General features: G+C 52.2%; 1 protein-coding gene across 4 annotated transcripts in view; it reads right to left on the bottom strand.

Moving 5' to 3' along the window:
• Positions 1 to 14,857, bottom strand: part of BCL11B (BCL11 transcription factor B) — a 93,507-nt gene extending 78,650 nt beyond the window's left edge. For 2 of the 4 annotated variants that reach the window (XM_012751728.3, XM_012751731.3), the window contains exons 1-2: positions 13,820 to 14,857; positions 160 to 528 (exon numbers count right to left, since the gene is read on the bottom strand). In XM_012751728.3, the coding sequence (XP_012607182.1) occupies positions 160 to 528; positions 13,820 to 13,877 (427 nt within the window). In that variant the 5' untranslated portion in view covers positions 13,878 to 14,857. The remainder of the gene's footprint in view (positions 1 to 159; positions 529 to 13,819) is intronic. The other 2 variants (XM_012751729.3, XM_012751732.3) reach the window with 1 other exon arrangement.
• Between the last annotated feature and the right edge of the window lie 1,171 nt (positions 14,858 to 16,028).

Below are 16,028 nucleotides of genomic sequence, written 5' to 3'. Positions count from 1 at the left end.
CCTGGCTGGTGGGCCCTCAGGAAGGGTGAGCCCCACCTGGCGGCCCAGAGGCCGTCCTGGAAGCCCCCAGGCCCTCCCCAGCACCAGCGCTCTCAGACAGAGGGCGTGGGACCCAGGAGGTGGCTTCAGCAGCCACCGGGCGAGCGCAATGTCCCATACCTGCAATGTTCTCCTGCTTGGGGCAGATGCCTTTTGTGGGCGAGAGCAGGTGGTCATCTTCGTCGGGGGTGACCTGGATCCCGATCTCCACCGGCTCGGACACTTTCCTGAGCTCGGAGCGTGAGGAGGGCGGCGGGCTGCCCTTGTCCAGGCCTTTGTCATAGCAGGCACTCAAGCTGCCGCCACACTGCTTCCTCTTGTGCTCTATAAAAACCAGGATGTCCCCCAGGGGGAAGTTCATCTGACACTGGCCACAGGTGAGCAGGTCAGGGTCGGGGCCACCCACCATCAGCCCCAGGCCGCTCGGCTCCTCTATCTCCAGGCCCTCGTCTTCCTCGAGGATGGCGGCCTCCACATGGTCAGCCTCTGCTGGAGACAGAAAGGACAAAGGGAGGGGCAGAGAAGACAGAGATGGGCTTAGGCGATCACAAGCACGCGACATTCGTTCCAACCCTTCCCCACCAAGAGGCAGTGCCCTCCACTGCTGGCTGCGGCGCTCACCAGGCCCTCCCCAGGGGTGGGACAGACGGGCCCACTGAGGCTCTGAGAGCAACGTCACAGCACCCAGAGGTTGTCGCATACGTAGTGCTGATACACTGGACTCTAGTGTGTTTCTGACAATTTCTCCCCAACACAGCATAAGAACACACGCTTGGACAGATGCATGCACGTGCGTGCACACACCACACACACACACACACACACACACACACACACACACACACACGCACGCACACCCTGGCTGCTAACAGAATCAGGTAGAGACATGTCTCAAACTTTGCAGTCTCTGAGAATCACCTGCAGGGCTTTGAAAAATCCCAATGCCCAGGCAGCACTCCCAACCAATTACACTGGGAACCAAACATCAGTTATTTTTTTAGACTCACCAGGTGGTCAAATGGGCAGCCAGAGCCCCTGGCCCCTGCGCCCTGTGCTGCCTTTCCCTTCCCCTACCCCCTCATTCACACCCTCCCGTGCACGCGAGTCCTACACGCATTCCTCCACCTGAGACCTGGCCACACACCAAACTAGAAAACAGAAACCCAGACGGGCGTCAGAGGGGCAGGCCTTATGAGAGAAAGAAGCCCACATGCTTGGAGAGCAACAAGTGAGTGTCGGCTTCCAAAAAACTATAAAAGGAAAGAGCAGAAGGGACTCAGAAAGCAGCTTGCAGGGGGCAGCAGGCTCTCCTGCCAAGCACCCTGGTCCTGGTCAGACTTCATTTCTCTGCAGATTTCCCAAGACTCATCAACTCCCCACTGTCCCTTTCTGTTTGTTGGTTTTATTTTCACCCCCAGAAAAAGGAAAGAAAAAATATTCTTCAGACTCCAAAAGCATTCCTTGGCAGATAGCAAACCACACTTTCAATGGGCTGTATGTTTTTATATTTCTTTAGCAGCAGATAGATTCCCCCCCCCTTTTCTTTTGGTAGGGGGCACAGAACCCAAATATTTTGAAGCTAATAATCGTCTCAAAAAGCAGCAACCCCCTCAAGGGAAAATTGGAAGAATCGGCGGCCGAAAGTGTCATCAATAAAGGTAAGTGGACAGTGCGGAGGTTTCATATTCCCCTCGGGGTCTGAGCAAATTCAGGCGGGAGTGTTTCAAGAGCAAATGTCAGCTGTCTATAGGAGTTGCAAGTGTTGGGATCTTCAGAGGAGCAAAGGGGCAGCCAAAGGTCTGCAACGGGAGGAGGCAGGTGAAGTTTAAGTCGTGCGGTATTTAGGAAGGGGCAACGAAAACCACAGCAGAGCGGCGAGGAGGAATGGAAGAAGAGGGGAAAACACATTCCGTGGCAGTGAAGTTACTGACGGGCCAGAGCCAAAGGACAGATAATTTAAGGAAAAAAAAACTCTGTGGCATCTTCCATCCTACATACAAATTACTGTTCTCTATTTTCTGAACACAGGCTTCTTCGGGGGCTGAGGAGAGTCCCTGTGTAAAGCTGAACACGGAATATACGGCGTATGACGTGCAACGTGCACGCCTGGGCTATACGTGGAAGGGTAGAGGCGTAGGTATTGCTAAGAAGGGAAATTGCAATTTTCAAATTACGATTTGAAATCCTGCCTGTGGTTACAGGAGAGTAGACACAGCCCTCCACGAATTACACGTAGAAATGCATCAGAAATGCGGCAGTGCAAAAACACCCCGCAGCTGAGGAACTCCTAAATCTGTCGTCTGTGTATCTCCAACAAAAAAGAACCTACAAGGTAAAGAAACAGTCCTCACAAAGCCAGAAACCATTAATTATACTTTAAAAAGAAATCGGAGTTTACTTAAAAAGGAGTTTGAAGACAATGCCACATAATTAATTTACCAATTTATTTTATGAAAAGATGCTTTGCTATGGTTAAAACGTAATCACAACCTTCCCGCTGAACAGTGGTTCTAGGAAAGACTGGATTCCTGTGAACGGGTTTGTCAGAACGTAAAAGGTAATTATTTGGTGCCTCTTTTCCCTTTAATGATCTAACATTGAGCAATACTGTTTATATTGAAAAGCTCGCACCTTTAATTACCAATTACATATACATAATTTCGGAGCCAAAGGAGAGGGCTGTAAAAACAGCTCTTTAGAAATATAAGGATGTATTGTGCGCCATTTTTAGAGAAGGAGCTCTAATAAATGGGAGGAGGATGTCAAAATATTGTTTTGTTAAAAAAAAAAAAGGCACAAAGGAAATGAGCTGAAAAGCAGAAAAGGACATAAAGAAATTGAGAATTCAAAAGGAACAGGGGCGAGGTGCAGTACCTGGTAGCGTTTAAAGCGTCACCCCCATGCGGGGCCTGGCCGAGGCCACCGCGTCATCAACAAATCCACATGCCAAGCCTGACCATCTTTCTCAGGGAGAGGAGGTGTTTATTGTTGTTTTGGTTTTTTTTTTTATTTAATCTCCATGTACTTTTTTTGTTGTTTTTTATTAACTTTTTCAGCCACGTGCACCCTCCTGGGCAGCAGTTCCAGGGAGCCGAGCATTTCTGCTCTGCTAGTAGCTTTCAAGCTACATAATTTCAAATTCATTTTCTAATTCAAAAGAAACACAGACTAATCTAAAAATTAGCAGAGGTCACATATGCCTGATCGCAGCATCCCTCTCTCTCCCCACTGCGCCCTGCCTTGCCAAGACTCTGTACCAGGACTTTTCTCCTTTCTCTCTCTCTCTCTCTCTCTCTTTTTTTTTTTTTTTTGTAACATCTGGTATTCTTTCCTGGTTTTGGCAGTCTCTGCCTTTTCACTTTCCTTGTGCGGCAAGCCCTGCGAGCCCCAGGAATTGAGTCTGAAGGTGTCCAAAGCCGAGCGCGGAGCCCCAGCCCTGCTTCCTGCGTCAGCCAGCAGGCCGGGGAGCCAGGCCCTCCGCCGTCCTGCACTGTCCCGGGCTCCACTCCTCAGTCGGATCTGCGCCTCCCAGACCAGCCATCCAGCTAACTGCCTCTAAGGGACTCTGGGAGGAAAAGACACCAGAAGAGAAGAAAAAAAAAAAAAAAACTCCTTCCCCTCCCACTTTCAGCTTTGAAAGTAAAACTCCCTAAGATGACAGGGTGTTCCCCCAACTCCAAAGAATGGGGTTTCCTTTCCCCGCCCCCCAGGCTGCGGAGCTCTGGGCCTTGGCCTGCTCTCTTCACTCCGTATTTCTCAGGAGGGTGGCAAGGTCACCCCCAGCGTTCAGGCAGCAGAATCACCCCAAACCCCGAACTTCGGGGCCCAGAGCAACTGGACCAGGCAGCTCACTGGGCCTGAAAGCTCGTGCTCTAGGCCTTTGGAGACACCCCAAAGACTGTGGTTTCATTTCCGCTGGCAGGCGGATATCGAGCTGGGCGTGTAGGGTGCCTGCATGCGTGTGGCGTGTGTGTGTGTGTGTGTGTGTGTGTGTGTGTGTACCTTCTTAGAACTGAATTGATAATGGAAGAAATAAAAGGAGATAGAGCTACTTGGCCAAGCCCTGAAAAGGGCAAAGTGAGAATGTGTCCGGCCCCCCGAGAACCCCCTTTCTCTGCCCTGAGGATACTTGAGTCTCCCGGCCTCAGAGGACCAGGCCTCTGTTCTGACAGGCAGAGTCGTCCGACCTGCACCCAGAGATGAAAAAGCACCAGGAAAGAGAAGAGACAAATAAAAACAGCCTTTCACAATCCCCAGACCTTACAAATGAGCCCCACATGCAGCCTTGTCCAAAAAACTCAGGGCTTAAAAAAATAAGGCAAAGATGAAGTTTTCCTCTGAGATGATTTCTGTTTTCATGGAAAGCTCCCCAAGTGTCAGACAGTCCTGCAAAATACTGCTGCTCTCAATATATATTATGAGCCGAATAAAGTAGAGCAATTGCTAAAACGTTTGACTCATTAAGAGGAGAAATGAATGGATGCGGCAGGCAACTTGTTCCAAATGTCAGATATCAGAGGGCTGGGTGAATTCTGAAATGCTAAATCCTAAAGTACATGGACAAATATATATTTACACACACACACACACACACGCACGCGCACACACACACGCACACGAGTTAGATTTTCTTTTACAACAAAACCACATTTTATTTACAAGGCTGGGCCTCCTCCCAGCTGGTAAATGCATTTAGAAGCAATGAAATCAGGCTTCACAAATAATAATGGGCATCGTTGTTAAGTAGAGGGGGAAGTACTTGATCCTAAGACAAACTTCTCCATGCCTGAGCTTGGCTGGGAAGGAATTTGGGGCAGAAGACAGAAATGGAAGAGACATTGTTGACACTGGCTCAGCCAAGCAGCCAACAGGCCCTCTGCAAGGCCTTACCTGGCCAGTGATCCACCTACACGAAGGGCTGCAAGGACCCCGACTGCCCTGGTCCACCTCTCTCAACTGCCCCTGCACCTGCCGTTTGGGGGATTCCACCTACTGTCCGCAGAGCCCAGGGGCTGTGCGTTGCCGCACGGGTGGCCCATGAGCCCGTGTTCCACTTTACCCTGCGCTGATTCAAATCCTAATCTCTATCTGTGATGGCTAAGCCCCAGTCCAGGAGAAACATATGCATAATTATCGTTTCAGTGATGGGGGGGCGGGGGAAGGGAAGGGTGTTGGGGGAGGGGAGCCGGGCTCTTAAAATCGTGTGCCACTAACGTCACAGCCGCCATCACGATGGGCACGGGTGTTTACAAGAAACGTTCAGCATCCAGCACGCAGGATGCCCGAGCTCTGCATCCGACTGGAGACTTTACACCTGCTTCCTACGAAGACGGAGCCTTCGCCAGCAAGCCCATGCTTACCGATAATCTGCGAAGGGATCTGTTCATTCTCCTGCCCGTGAGCACTCGGGGAGGGGCCGGGGCTCCCGGCGACACCATAACGCCACCAACACGCGCACACTCGACGGAGCACAACACTTTCTGAGCTGCCATCAATTTTTAATTTATCGTATCCAAGAGAAAATAACAACCGTGGGGAGGAGGGCTGGAGAAGGGTGGATGAGAGAGAGCGGGGAATCAATTCTTGGTGGAGAAAATAATCTATGACTAGATGACGCTTAAAGGCACGACAAGAGGTTTTATGAAGTCCCCCCCCCCCAGCACAGGGAATAATGAAGTGCCAGGCGGAGAAGGAAATGAGAGTGAGGATGTGGCGGGAGGGATGTCCACACAGGGTCAGGAAGGGTTCTTAGGACACAAGGTGAGGGTGGGGACCCTGCGAGGGCACGCCAGGTGGCACCATCAACGGTCTCTGCCCGGACACCCTCCCTCTCAGGAGACAGCCTGTTCCAGATGCCACAGCCCTGCACCTCCCGGAGACCCTCCAAAGACTACCTCCCTGGAGGGACGGGTGCACACCACAGCCACCACCCCAGGAGGCCCTGTCTGCTCCACGCCAACCACAGCACACGCCTCAGGTGCCATCTCTGACATCTGGGAGGAAGACGAGAGAAGGCAGCCGGTGCAAAACATGGTCACCAGCGTGGGTTTCCGTTCCCAGAAAATGACCAGCATCCTGGCTGACTCGGCCAGCAGGGAAAGCCTGGGGCCGGGCCTGCCTTCCAGGAAGGTGGGGATTCCTGATCCGAGAAGAGGTTTTGGATACAGGAAGATGCTTTCTCCCACAACCCTGGTCGGTAGACAGGCGGCCAAGTAGGACCTTGTAAGGGAGGACCTGCATGTGTACAAATTGTCCTATAAAACTCCAGCCTGGTTTTAGGATACTTAAGCAGATTAAAAACAGCTCCCTGAAAAATATCCTAACTTGCTCTATAGACTTAGAGCAACCTCCTCCCCTCCCCCACCACATACACTTCTCCAGAACCCCCAAAACCGAGCTCCGGAGTCTGGGTCGTACCAACTCAAGAGCAGGGAAAAAAAATGAATAAGCAAAACAGCATTCAGGTGTATTCATAGATCCTAGCCATTGCTAAAAGGTTACAGATGAAAAGCTATATTCACAACACCCAGGAACACAGTGACCTATGTTTTGATAAATAAAATAGCTGCTTTAAAGAAAAGAAAAAGATTTACCACTACAGAAATCCTTCTAAACACACATTCAGCAGGTTCTATGAAGCTGCAAATGCCTTAAATATTCAGAGCCACATCAGGGCTCATGATGATGTGATAGGAAAGCATGCTTCGTAGCCAAATGAAGAGATCTGTTTTATTTAACATTATGCTTTTTCAAAGGTGTGGAAGAAAAGAAGGACTTCCACACAAGACACTCGGCCTCGAGGCTTTAGGTGGAGGAGCTCAGATTCTCTGAGGCTTGACAGCAAAACAGCAAGGCAGGAACTGCTCTCAACATCTCTTTTCCAAGGTAAGAGTTTCAACATGACCCCATTTATTTTTTTAATCCTCAGTAGTGCATCCATTTCTGAGACACATGTTAATCACAATAACATTGGCATTCAACTTCCTTGAGTCATTTTTGTGTGTAGGTTCGGTAGAAAACTCATTAGAACATTTCACAAATGTGTTTGTATTTCAGCAATTCAGTGGAAGGGGGTCATAAAAAAAGTTATGTAAAACAGAGGATTTTTTTGTTGTTCTTTTTCACTTTGAAGTTACTTAATTTTGTGTGGTCTGGGATTTCATTGCAGTAAAATAGCCTTTTGGGCTGGCTAATTCAACACCCAAGCAAATTATCAGCTGTCGCAGAAAAAGAAAAAAAAAAAAAAAAAGAATAAATTTCTTAAATTTCAGCAACTACACAAAAGACTTGCATATGTCAAAATGCCGGACGAAAGTCCCCGTGAATGTGGCACCATTAATCAAACCTCGATCTAGTGTCACTTCTGCCAGTTATTAAACGAGGCCGTTCTGCTAAGCCCCCTCCCTTGCTCGAGCAGAAGACGCAAGAAGTGCGTGTCCCTCTGCTTCTATGTATCTCCAAATAGCCTGCTCTCGGCACTTTTTACACCCGTCCTGGGAAAACCTACTGCTCCAGGGAGGCAGGCAGAGGACGGCTTTTCTTGGGGAGAGGTGGAGAAACCGGGAGCAAAACGTGAGCAGATCTCCCTGCCGTCTGCCTCCCTGGACCGGATGGAAGATTTGTGGGATCAGGGAGCAGGGACAGGACAGAACACACAGGACCCCAGGCCAGATCGTGTGAGTAAATAAAGAGTGCCGCAAAGTGACAAAGCCACGCTCAGAGCAGATGGATGACACGGACATTCATTCCTGGTATTCTTCTGTGCCCCATCTGCATTAAAAAAATATGCAAGTGCTTGTCTACAGCGAACACTGTCTTCAGAGAAGGAAGTGCAGCCGGCATCTCTCACTTGACCGTGTGGGGTGCAGGGTGCAGTCCCCAAAGAGCGTTTATTTTTCTCTTGTCCTCCCCAGATATGATGCTAGCGTTAACCTGGAGGCCAAAGTCCTTGGAGAGTTTCAGCTAAAGGTGAGGCCTAACCAGGCAGCCAGAAGCTCCTTCCTTAAGCCGTAGGAGGTGAAAAAAAGAGCCTCCAACAGACAAGAAGCAAACTCCCATCTTTTCCCATATATATATAGATATATATATATATATATATACACACATATATACATATTATTTTCTCATGCATTATTGTGTCTGTGGTCTGTGTTTAGTTACAGCTTGTGAAACTCCCCCAAGCTCCAAGGCAAAGGATTGAGGATTTCTCAAAATGAATTTTTTTCAACAGTTTTCTGTGTGCCAGAGGCCACTGCCCGCCGGGCCCAAGGCTGTGAAGAGCCCGTGCCTCTCCTTCTCTGAGTTTTCCAGGGAGCTCACTGCCACTATATGCCTGCAACTGGCTCGATGTGAGCATTCAAACGAAGTAGAGAAATCATCAGATAAATTGCTGGCCCTCTGTACTGGAGAGTGAGGGCTCTTCCTCCAGCTGATGACAGCACTAGGCTTTTGTCTGACCTAATTTATTTCTCTTTCAGGTTAGAATAAAGCACTCTTTCCTGTCGCAGAATAACCTCTGCCGCTCACACACTGAACTCAAGCATAAGACGCAAGGTTCCTGTGCTGTCTGCATATTTCTCGAACTTGGAAAAGAAGACATTATAAATCTAGAAATCCCATGATCAAAAGCACACATATTCCCCAGCACTGAATTACATGTTTAGGGAAGAAATAGTCTCATTAAAAGCCATCCACGAAGGGCGCCGTTTGGGGTGAAAGGTATCACCGACGCTGGCTCTGGCAGGCACACGCTCCCTCCAAACAAAGTTCTCTGCGTTATTTGAGTTGGCATTTTCTACCTTTGGGGAGCGGCACTACTTCCCTTAGTACAGTGGGAACACTACCTAGTAAATGGATGGAGAATCCAAGTTTTATAAAACCTGAGCTAAAAGGATTTCAATTCATTGAGCTGTGTTAGGTGCATGACTCTCGGCTGTCCCTGGGTCTGTAACGTTGGGGACAGAAATGCACAGAATGCCTTAACCCCAAAGGATGCATGCATGCTCTTGCCTGATGCCCCTCCCTGCCCCCCGGCCCGGTCACAAACGCCTTAAACAACCCAACATAATTTTCAGAACGTGAAGAGCACAGACGGATGGCGGAAACGCACCCATTCAAAACGAACAATTTTAATTGTTAAGAAACAAAAAAAGAAAAAGAAAGAAAGAAAAAGAAACTCAAAGAAAAGGAAAATGCCCCCGTCTGCCAAGTGAGGGCTTGTAAATCAATGGCAATAGCTTGAAAATGGATTTCTCAAACTTATATTCTCATTTTGTCCTGCACAAATCTCGGCAGGAAAATCAATATTACAACTTCACACTTAAGACATTTTGCAGCAACGTAAACTGCCGGCGCGGCCGCCGGTGCAGCCGTCCTGGCCGCCGCGGCGGAGGCGCCACGCATGACACGGGCACCGAGCGCCCCCTAGCGCCAGGCGGCGCCCGGCGCGGCGGCTCAGCCAGCCTTGCCATCCCCAAAAGCCAATTCGACTGAGTTTATTTTGGAAAGTATTTTATCACAACAAGCAACAGCGAATGCAAAGCAATCGAGATAGGAGATGCAAAGGGGATAAGTGAAGTCTGCTGCAAGCCGTGTTCTAAGCTGAAAGAGAGTGCCAAGAGTCCAACTCTGACAACGCTCTAGAAACCGGTTATCTGCCATCGGGCGGATGTGCTCCCATCTCACCTGCAACATAATTCTAATGATGGTCAAAAGCACCCAAAGTTGGCCCTCCCCTGGGTCGTGTGAGACCCGTTCAGTCCTGCACAGCGGTCAGGACTAAGTCACACCCAACCATCTAAGCCTCCCTCAACGTTTCTAAGGCCGGCTTCACAAAAGCAACTGCATTTAACCCAGCACTTGAGAAATGACTGCTTTTCTGTTACGAAATATTTTAAAGGCCAGACAAAATTTGCCAAGGTCAAGGCACAAGCAGAAAGCAACCCCCCAGCCCCGCCAAAAAAAAAAAGAAAGAAAAGAAATATACATATGTATATAATATTCAGGTAGGGAAAAAATATCCTTTAAAAATATTAGGGGTTGTTAAAATATGCTCACGGCTGTTTTCTCTCAGGTGTGAATTACAAATGAATAAAATCAGCCTGGCATAACACCTTTGATGAACACATTTTCATTCTCCCGTGGCATCAGAGCAGCTGACTTATACCACACTTCTAATGATATGGGGTTCCCTTCTGTGCAGAAGGGAGACGAACTTCACTCCCCCACCAACTGCTAAAAAAAAAAAGAGGGCTCATGTCTGGTGAAATTTATCGGAGGCCCAATTTTGAACGATATGTGGACCACTGGAGATAGACTATACCCTGGGGAGTTAAGATAATTGTGAGCACAGCCACCTTCAAAACATACAGCTACAGCAAAACCTAATTTAAAAGGCAACCATGGAATTAAGTTAGCCTAACTTCTGCGTCAAATCCTGGGTCTCTAGTTGTTTTGCAAAACCGTGAATTCATACGGAAAATTACTAATCTTCCAAGGAAACCTGTTGGTGGGTTGTTGAATATCACCTTAATTGGGGTTATGTAATTTACCATGGACATCTTATTTCCTCTGGTTTCTTTGGAGAGCCACAGGCTCCTTCGTGGACCTGAGTCCATTTCCCTGGCCCCGTCTGCACAGCCCTCGGCCTGGTCAGCTGTTCCCCCTTAACCTCCCTCTTCACCATTGTCACTGTGTTGTTTCGTATTTGTTTTTATTAATAGCTGTGTCTGTCCTGCAGTTTTAAAAGCCATATCCATCTGGGTCAAACATTTTGAAGCAAACCAGAAGCCCAGGTTCCCACCGCCAGCTGTCTTCTACACTCTTTTTGTTAACCTCGCTCCTCTTGTCACTGGCCCTGTCTGTAAATGTAACTATCTCATTATGGAGCCCTTCTCAGAACCCCCCCACACACACACACATACAACGCAAAGATCATCGATGCTATTTGCGTGCACTTCTTGTTTCCCAGGCCATCAGTTATTCTCAGTTGCATCATCCCTAAAGAACCTGAGGCTGCGGCCCCACAGGCCGGCGGGCTGCCACCCAACTGATAGAGACACACTACGTTTCAGGTGGCTTTTGTCACGTTTAAAACCTAAGATGTGAACCCCAGGCAGGGGCTGTGACAGCACCGCTCTGCTAGCTGGAGCTCCAGAGCACCCTAAACCCACGACTCCTGTGTCATTTGTGGAGAGGCACTGCCAGCGGCCACGCAGTCTGAACTGCATCGATTCCTGCCTGCTCCCACGTCCCTCCCGGGTGACACGGGACAGAAGAAAAGCCAGCAGCTTTTGGATAATAAACAGCCTTGTCTGGAAACTGGTCGGACCACTCTCCCAGCTTAAACCCGCACACCAGGCCTGGGCCCCGTGTGCCCCTGGAAGGCAGGCGGCTTCCCGTGCTGGCCAGTCTCCTTCCCTGCTTCTCCCCGGCTCTCCTCCTCTGCCTCTCTTCCCTCCCTGCCCCAGCTCCAGTGTCAGCTGGCTCCCCCAGCACCGCTCTGAGCAAGGCTGAGAGAGATAGGGAACAAATAAAGGATGGAAGGACATTGCACCAGGCAACCCTCGCCCCTTGCGCCCAGCTGCCTGCCTGCGGTCCTCTGGCCAGGGCTCTCTCCTGACGTCCCAGGGAAGCCAGGACAGGGAGAGCCAGAGCAGAGCGAACCTACCTGCTTCTTCCCCTTACACACAACTGCAAATGCTCCTGGCTCTTGTCGCTGCTGCCAGCTTGGCAATGCACCCCCATCAACTCCCCCTTCCCCGACCCCCCCACTTCCCCCTCCTCAAAAACAACCCTTGCAATTAAACAGAGGCTACGTGGGGCAAATTGCCTCCTGGAGAAATTAGGTGTCTGCAAGTATAGACGTTTTAACAACCACCCCATCTAAAGGGGGGGGTGCAGAATAAGCGATTGCTGTGGCTTGGTAAAGGATCGAAATGTCAACTGGCGAAAAAGCCCTTGATCAAACCAGGCTCAAATCTGGCTGCAAAACATTTTGTTTTAAATGCAACCAGCGAGTCTTCTTTGATGTTACAGTGGGGGGAAAAAAAAGAAGAAGAAGAAAGAAAAGAGATGTCCTCTTCCCTCCCTCCAAAAAGGCATATCTCTCACAAGGCAAATCCCACTTTAATATCCATTCCCCTCCCCAAAAATAATAATAATAAACCCACAAATTCTTACTAATGTCTCTGCCGTAACAAAGGAGAGATGGCAACAGCAATTGCTCCGAGCAGATGGCTCCTATGCTGGGTTTTCAGGGGAGGGGAAAACCCCTTTATATATTTATTTATTTATTTAAATTTTTTAAAATATAACATAAATATTCGGCTCTCGGCCGCCCCGCAGCCAGTCCTCGGCGGCGGCTGGGCGCGCAGCCCGCTCCAGCTCCGCACCGGCAGCCCGGCCCCAGCCCGGCGAGGTGCGCGGAGGATCGCAGGGATACAACCTGCTCGCGGTCTCGATGGCACCCAGAGGATGTTTTATTTCTATTGCAATTAAAAAAATAAAATAAAAAAAGTCCACGGCGACCCCCGACCCAGGCACTGCGAGAGAAAGAACGGCGGGGAAGTGTTCGCGCGCGGCGAAGAAGCGGCCCCGCGGGCTGCGGCGGGCGGGAGCGCGGCGAAGCGACCGTCCCCGCGCGAGCGTGCGGGCGCCCGGGCGCACCGCCCTGCGGCCCGGCACCTCGCCCGCTGCCCGCGCTCTCGCCCGCGGCCAAACTACCCGACAGGGGCGCCGGGAGCCGGGGCGCCGCCGCCCGCCGCCCGGCTCTGCCCGCCCGCCACCCGCTGGAAATGCGCACGACCGCGGCCAGCGGATTTCCACTGCGCCCTGCCTTGTTTGTTTAGATGGGGAAGACGCAAGACACTGAGACAGAAAGATGGATAAGAGACTGAGAGGTCTCTTTTCTCTCTTCTTTTTTCTTCTTCTTCTTCTTTTTTTTTTTTTACTATTTTACAAGCGCATCACTCTCTTCCCACTCCTGACAACCTTTTTTTTTTTTTCCCTGTGGCGGGGATTTTTCACCAACCCCAATCCCCCCCCCCACCTTTTTTTGGAGTGGGGGGAAGAAGATCATCCCAGGAGACAGACGGAGGTGGGGAAACGGGGGGCGGGGGGGCCTTGAGCCCGGCTAGCAGCCGCGCAGCTGGATTCTTTTGCAAATAGCGAGAGGAGGGGAGAGAAAGACGGCAGCGGAATCGAGGACCGGCGTGGCCTGCGCCCTGCCGGGCTGGGCGCAGCGACCGAGCACCGGGGCCGGCGGCCGCCCTGGGCCCTGCGGCTCCCCCGCGCCGGAGCGCACCCCGCTCTCCTCCGCCCGCGCCGTCAGTGCGGACCCACGCGCTCGCCAACTTTTCCCCACTTCCCGGCTGCCCCCTCCCCCTCCGCTCCCCCGGCCCCCTCCCCCTCCTCTCCAAACCCCGCCACCAGCGCCGCCGCCGCCACACACGCCGCTCGGAGGGGCGAGCGTCCAGCCGGGCTCGGCGCGCACACACACGCCTCCTCCGGCCCGCGCGCCCCTCCCCGGCCCGGAGCTGGCTCCGCAGGCCCCCGAGCCCGAGGCGCGTGCGGCCGCTCGGCGCCGCGACTCCCCGGGCTGCAGAGAAACTTTCCTATGGCCCCCCGCCCCCCACCGTGCTCCGGGCCGCCGCCGCCGCTCTGCCAGCCCGCGGGCGGCCCCGCGCCCGGCCCGGCCGGCTGCTCCCCGCTCGGCGGCCCCAGCCCGGGGCGCCCGGAGCCCCGAGCTCCGGCCCCTCGCGCGCACGCCGCAGACACTTACGGGTGATGAGCTCCCTCTGGGACAAGTGCTGCGGGTTGCCCTGTTTGCGGCGGGACATTGCCCCGGCATCTATTCTGGCATCGCCCGGAGAGCTGCACTGCTGGGGAGAGCCGGGGGAGGGTCCGAGCCGCCGCCGCGCCGCCGCGCCTCCTCCTCTGCCCGGGTTGGTGTTTTTTTTCCCCTTCCTCTCTTGCCCTCTCTTCCTCCTCCTCTTCTTCTTTATTTTGCTCTTTCTTCTATGCTGCTTTTTGTTTTGTTTGAGAGAAGACGAAGAAAAAAAAGAAAAACCTCTCGATCTAAAATAGGAGAAAGAGGCAAAAAAAAAAAAAAAACAACTGCTGTTGGTTGCCGCGGACTGGCTGCTTTCCTTAAAAAATATATTCTTTTGAAGGAAAAAAAAAATCTCTTACACTTCTTCAAACTGCTTGGCCTCTTGGACTTCCAAATGTCTTCTTGAACTTAAAACCGGATTTTGCACCGGCTCCTGACACTTTCTTTCGGGGTCTGGTAGGTGGAAAGCGCACTTCTACCAGGAGGGGGAAAAGAGGGGAAAAAAATGCAAACAAATAAAATAAAAAAATGAAAAGAAGAAAAAGCAAAGCAAAAAAAAAAAAAGCTACGAAAACTTGGGGACTTGTCTCGTACCCCCTCACCCCGCCCCCTCAAAAAACCCGGAGCAATTGCAAAACTGCCCGGTTCCGCTGTGTCTGGGTTTTCTGCGGGCTGCCTGTTTTTTTCTCGGAGACTGACCCTTCCGAGGCTCTGGGGGACTCCGGGAGCGGCTCCTTCCCAGTTCACCTGGCAGGCTGGCGCCGGCCGCGGGGCTGCCGAGTCCCCGCGAGCGCTCCCCGCGCTCCCCCGGCGCCTCGGGCCCAGGGGGAGCGGGCCGCGGGCGGCTCGCCCAGTGCGCCTGGGTCGGTGCGGGCGCGGACTGGGAGCTATAGATTGCAACGTGAAGATGGCGGAGTCCGGGTTCTCTGGGAGCTCTCGGTCTCTCTATGGCTGGGGCTGCCTCTGTACAATGGGATAAAATTCAAGTTCAAGTGCGGACGTGACGTTTAATCTGCACTAGAGACAAAAAGACCCAGAGAGTCGGAGCACTGGGGGCGACTAGCGGTGGCTTTTTAACATTGTACCCTGTAAGAGAACAAGAAAGCACACACAGAGACACGCGCGCGCGCGCACTCACACACACACACACACTTGCCCGTGCGCACACCCGCAGCCCGGGCCGGCCACACGTGCAAACCGCGTTTTTGTGCGCTCCTCATCCCCCCTGCGCACCCGCTGCGCAAAAGCGGCCGGGGGGCTGGTGGGGGGGGCGGGCAGGATATTTTTAAATAAAAGAAAATCCTCCCCCATCCCTCCTCCCCTCCTGGGAGCAGGACCTCTGAGAAGGGGGCGCGGGGTGCCCAGAGAGTGAAGTAAATTGAATCAATGCAAGTCCCCACCCACCCAAAAGCGCTTTCGGACTTGGGGGCGGGGGTGTTGGACTGTGGACAGGGGATCAACTGCGGACTAGAGGGCATGATCAATTGCTTCGTCCTCCTAGAAAAGTAGCTTGGTGGTTTTTACTTTGTTTTATTGGGGGTCGGAGCTCAACTTCCAAAAAGTGTCTCCCTAGAAATACTGGTATCGGACTCCGAGAGAGCGGGACAAAATAAAACATACCAAGGGAAGAGAATCCAAAAGCACGTGGGGAGATCTGAGACCTTGTTTCAGTCCCATTCTGGAAGGGATTTTACCCTAATCTCAGCTCGCCCTGACCTCTCACCCCCTTAACTCCCGGGGGGTCTACCACGGCCCCGCCCCCTAATGCCAGGATCGGTGGGACACGAGAGTGAAGAAGCGGGGCGCCCCACGTGGGAGAGGAGCTGGACTTGCTGACCCCGGAATAGGTGTGGCCAGGTCCCGGGTGCTCGGGTGGGTGCGTCCTCGTCCTCGAGGCCCCCGGTTCCCTTCCACCCCCTGACAATCACAGCAACCTGGAAGTGACACCCCGCCTCCCCATCCCCACCTCCGCCCGCCTGCTCCTGGCCCAGGGTAGGACCTGAAATTGCCTGTCACACTGAGAAGGACACAGCTGCCTTGTCAGCCGTTTGATCTCCAGCGAGCAAGGACAGGAGTTGCTGTGGGGGCCTGTCCGTGGCCCGGGGACAAGGCCAGGCCGCGGCCCCCGTGGACAGCCCCGCTCCCCAGCTCGGGGCCA

This window comes from Microcebus murinus, chromosome 6 (assembly GCF_040939455.1).
Source record: "Microcebus murinus isolate Inina chromosome 6, M.murinus_Inina_mat1.0, whole genome shotgun sequence".
Lineage (NCBI taxonomy): Eukaryota > Metazoa > Chordata > Mammalia > Primates > Cheirogaleidae > Microcebus > Microcebus murinus.
The sequence above is the reverse complement of the archived record's forward strand: the minus strand, read 5'-3'. Positions and strand labels throughout refer to the sequence as shown.